Source organism: Plasmodium reichenowi, chromosome 5 (genome assembly GCF_001601855.1).
Source record: "Plasmodium reichenowi strain SY57 chromosome 5, whole genome shotgun sequence".
Lineage (NCBI taxonomy): Eukaryota > Apicomplexa > Aconoidasida > Haemosporida > Plasmodiidae > Plasmodium > Plasmodium reichenowi.
In genome coordinates, this window is record NC_033650.1 from 913,260 (window position 1) to 916,448 (window position 3,189).

At 19.1% G+C, this 3,189-nt stretch overlaps 1 protein-coding gene across 1 annotated transcript; it reads right to left on the bottom strand.

Moving 5' to 3' along the window:
- Positions 1 to 562: 562 nt before the first annotated feature.
- On the bottom strand, positions 563 to 2,761 carry PRSY57_0525800 (hypothetical protein; the record flags this gene model as incomplete). The annotated part of the gene is made up of 1 exon (XM_012906326.2): positions 563 to 2,761. One exon carries the CDS (start codon positions 2,759 to 2,761, stop codon positions 563 to 565), a length of 2,199 nt encoding a protein of 732 aa, XP_012761780.2.
- Positions 2,762 to 3,189: the final 428 nt, after the last annotated feature.

Consider the following 3,189-nt stretch of genomic DNA (forward strand, 5'->3'; position numbering starts at 1 on the left):
AATATATATATTATTTGTAAGATATAGACAATATATATGTGTAATGATTGAAAAATATATTTAAATAAAATAAAAGGGTTAAATGAGATGCTTAGTTTAATCTTATAACAAATAAATAAATATATATATATATATATATATATATATGTAATAATATTTCTTTTCATGCTTACATTTCTTTTGTTATATAAGATATAGTCCCTTAATAAATTTATTCATTTTTTAATATGCCACATAAATATATACATATATATATATATATATATATATATATATATATATATATATATATCACATTTCAAAATGTTAATTATTTAATAAATAGGGAGAAAGTTTCCCATATAAACTGAAAAATTTATTGTTTAAAAAAAAAAAAAAAAAAGCACAATAAAAAAAAAAAAGAGAAAAGGATTAAATAATATATGTATAAAAGGTAATACCTATATAAATATATTTTTATTATATAAATGTTAAATGATCGAATAAATAAATAAATATATATATATATATATATATATTTATTTATTTATGTTGATATATATATATATATATATATATCATATCAACTTCCCTTAAGATAATCTGAAAGCTCGTCTCTTATTTCCATTTCTCTGAGTGTATATCCAATAATTAATTGCCAGAAACATATATATGTTAGAACTGAACCACTTACATATATAAGTTCATTGGACATATTTTTATTTATATTTAGAGTCATACCTTGAATTACTAGTTCGACAATTTTCTTGGTAGAATCTAATACAAGTGGTCCAATGTTATCTGTTAAAGAACGTAGTTGTATTTCTGTTAATGATTTTATGTAAGAAAGTAAGTCATCATTTAAAAATGTTTTACTTTCTTTTAATATATTGAGTTGTTTTTCTAAAGAGTTAATTTTTTTCCTTAAAAAAAGGATATAATTTTTCGTATTAATAATAGGGTAATCATCACTTGTTGTATCGTTTGTTATATCATTTGATTCCCCATTTGTCTTATAATTATCTATATTATTATTATTATTATTATTAGTATTATTAGTATTATTAGTCTCGTTTGGATCAATTATATGTTTTGAATTTAACATTTCGCCCTTATTCAATTGTTCTTCTGACATATTATTTCTATTATTATCCGAAAATAAGGCATGAAAAGATTTTTTTAAATTAAATAAATCGTCTTCTTGATATTCATTGTTCTGTTGTTTTTCTTTATTTACATTTTCTTGTTCATCTTGTTGTTGATCATAATCTTTTTTATTCAAGATATTATTTTGATCATATAAGGACTCATTTAAAGTTAATCTATAGTCCGCATTTTTTATCATATACCCTGTTAATATAATTTGTAATAAGAAATTATATATTTTTTCATAAGTAATTAATATAGATGTTTCAATTGTATATTTTTGTATATTTCCTATAATATTAAATATAATATTTTTCACAGCTTCTTTTACTCTTTCTGAAGTATTTTCAAAAAATCTATTTATTAATTCATTTGGAGATATACTACAGATTTTATCAAAATATTTATTGTTACTATTTTCGAAGGATTTATTATTTAATGAGAAGAATAAAGGTAGATCATTTTTTTTGTTTGAACTAAAAATATTATTTATACTATCGTTTAATGATGAAGAATTATTATTATTTCTTTTTTCTTCATTATACGTTTTGTGATTTTTTAAATTTTTATTTGTATCATTTATATTATTAAAATATGAAAATTTTCCATTTTGTAAATTATCATATTGTCTCTCTTGTTTTTCTAAGTCGCTATATTCATCAATAAAATCGTTATCGTTATTGTTGTCATCATCATCATCATCATAATCATCATCATCACCATCATCTTCATAATAATCATTATCATCATCATAATAATCATTATTATGGTCATTGGAATAATTACTTTGATCCTTAATAATTTCATCGTTTCCATTTAATTCGTCTTTTTGAATTATTTCACATGTATTACTATTATTATTATGTGTATATTCTTTTATATTTTTCATATATTCATTATTATAATTCTTCTTCTTCTTAATATTATTATTCTTGTTCCTTTTGTTTTCCAGATCCTTTAATATTTCCTTCTTTCTTTTATCTTCTAAATACTTTTTCCATGTATCATTATTTTCAGAAATATTCTTATTCTTAGTTTCTTCATTTTTTTTTAAAGACAAATTATTAGTTTCATGTTCGTTCAAATTATTAACTGGTAAGGTTACATTATCATTTTGATCGTTTGCTTTGTCGATTGGTAGTATGTTTTCTTCTTTTTTATCATTCAAATTGTTTGTTGGTAATGCTTTACTTTTTCTTCTAGCTTTTTCTGGATCATTTGCTGAGATGTCATTTTTAGGAGCATCATGATTATAAATGGTTAATTTTGTAGGCTTCAAAAAAGAGGTGTTGTTAAGAATTAATAAATTGTGATTACATATAATTCGATACATAACATTATTTCTGGTTTGATATTTTAAAAGAAAGTTTTTTTTTTTGTTTGACGAAGAGATACCATTATCATTGTTCTTTCTAAAGTTATGTTTTGATAAAAACATGTAATTCCTTTTTTTTTTTTTGGAAGGAGCAAAGAACTTAATCTGTTTAAAAGTATTACTTATATTTCTTATTTTTGGGAACTCTTTCTTAGTATTAACAAACTTTCCCTGGCATTTTACATATTCAAAAAAAAAAACATTAATAATAATAACACCAATAAAGAAATCGATGATAAACAAAAATATCAATCTAATCATGTTATATATATATATATATAAATATATACATATACTATATCTTTTATTTTGATTATTAAATCTGTTTAATATAATAATTACATAATTCAATAAAATAAATAATATTTTTTTTATTTTTTTTATAATTTGTGTATTTTCCAATATATATATATATATATATATATATATATATATATATATTATAGTGATAAAAATCTATAAAATTATTGAAACATTTTTTTAAACAACAAAAAAAAAAAAATAATAAAATAAAATAAAATAAGAGATATTTTAAAACAAATTAAATATAATCTTATAGTAATAAAAGAAATGTGTTTAAAAAAAATATATATTTTTTTTTTTGATAAGACTTGAAAAAAATTTCCTTCCAAAAAAAAAAATATAAATAGGAAATAATAAAAAGAAAAATAAATTTGTTTTTTTTCGTA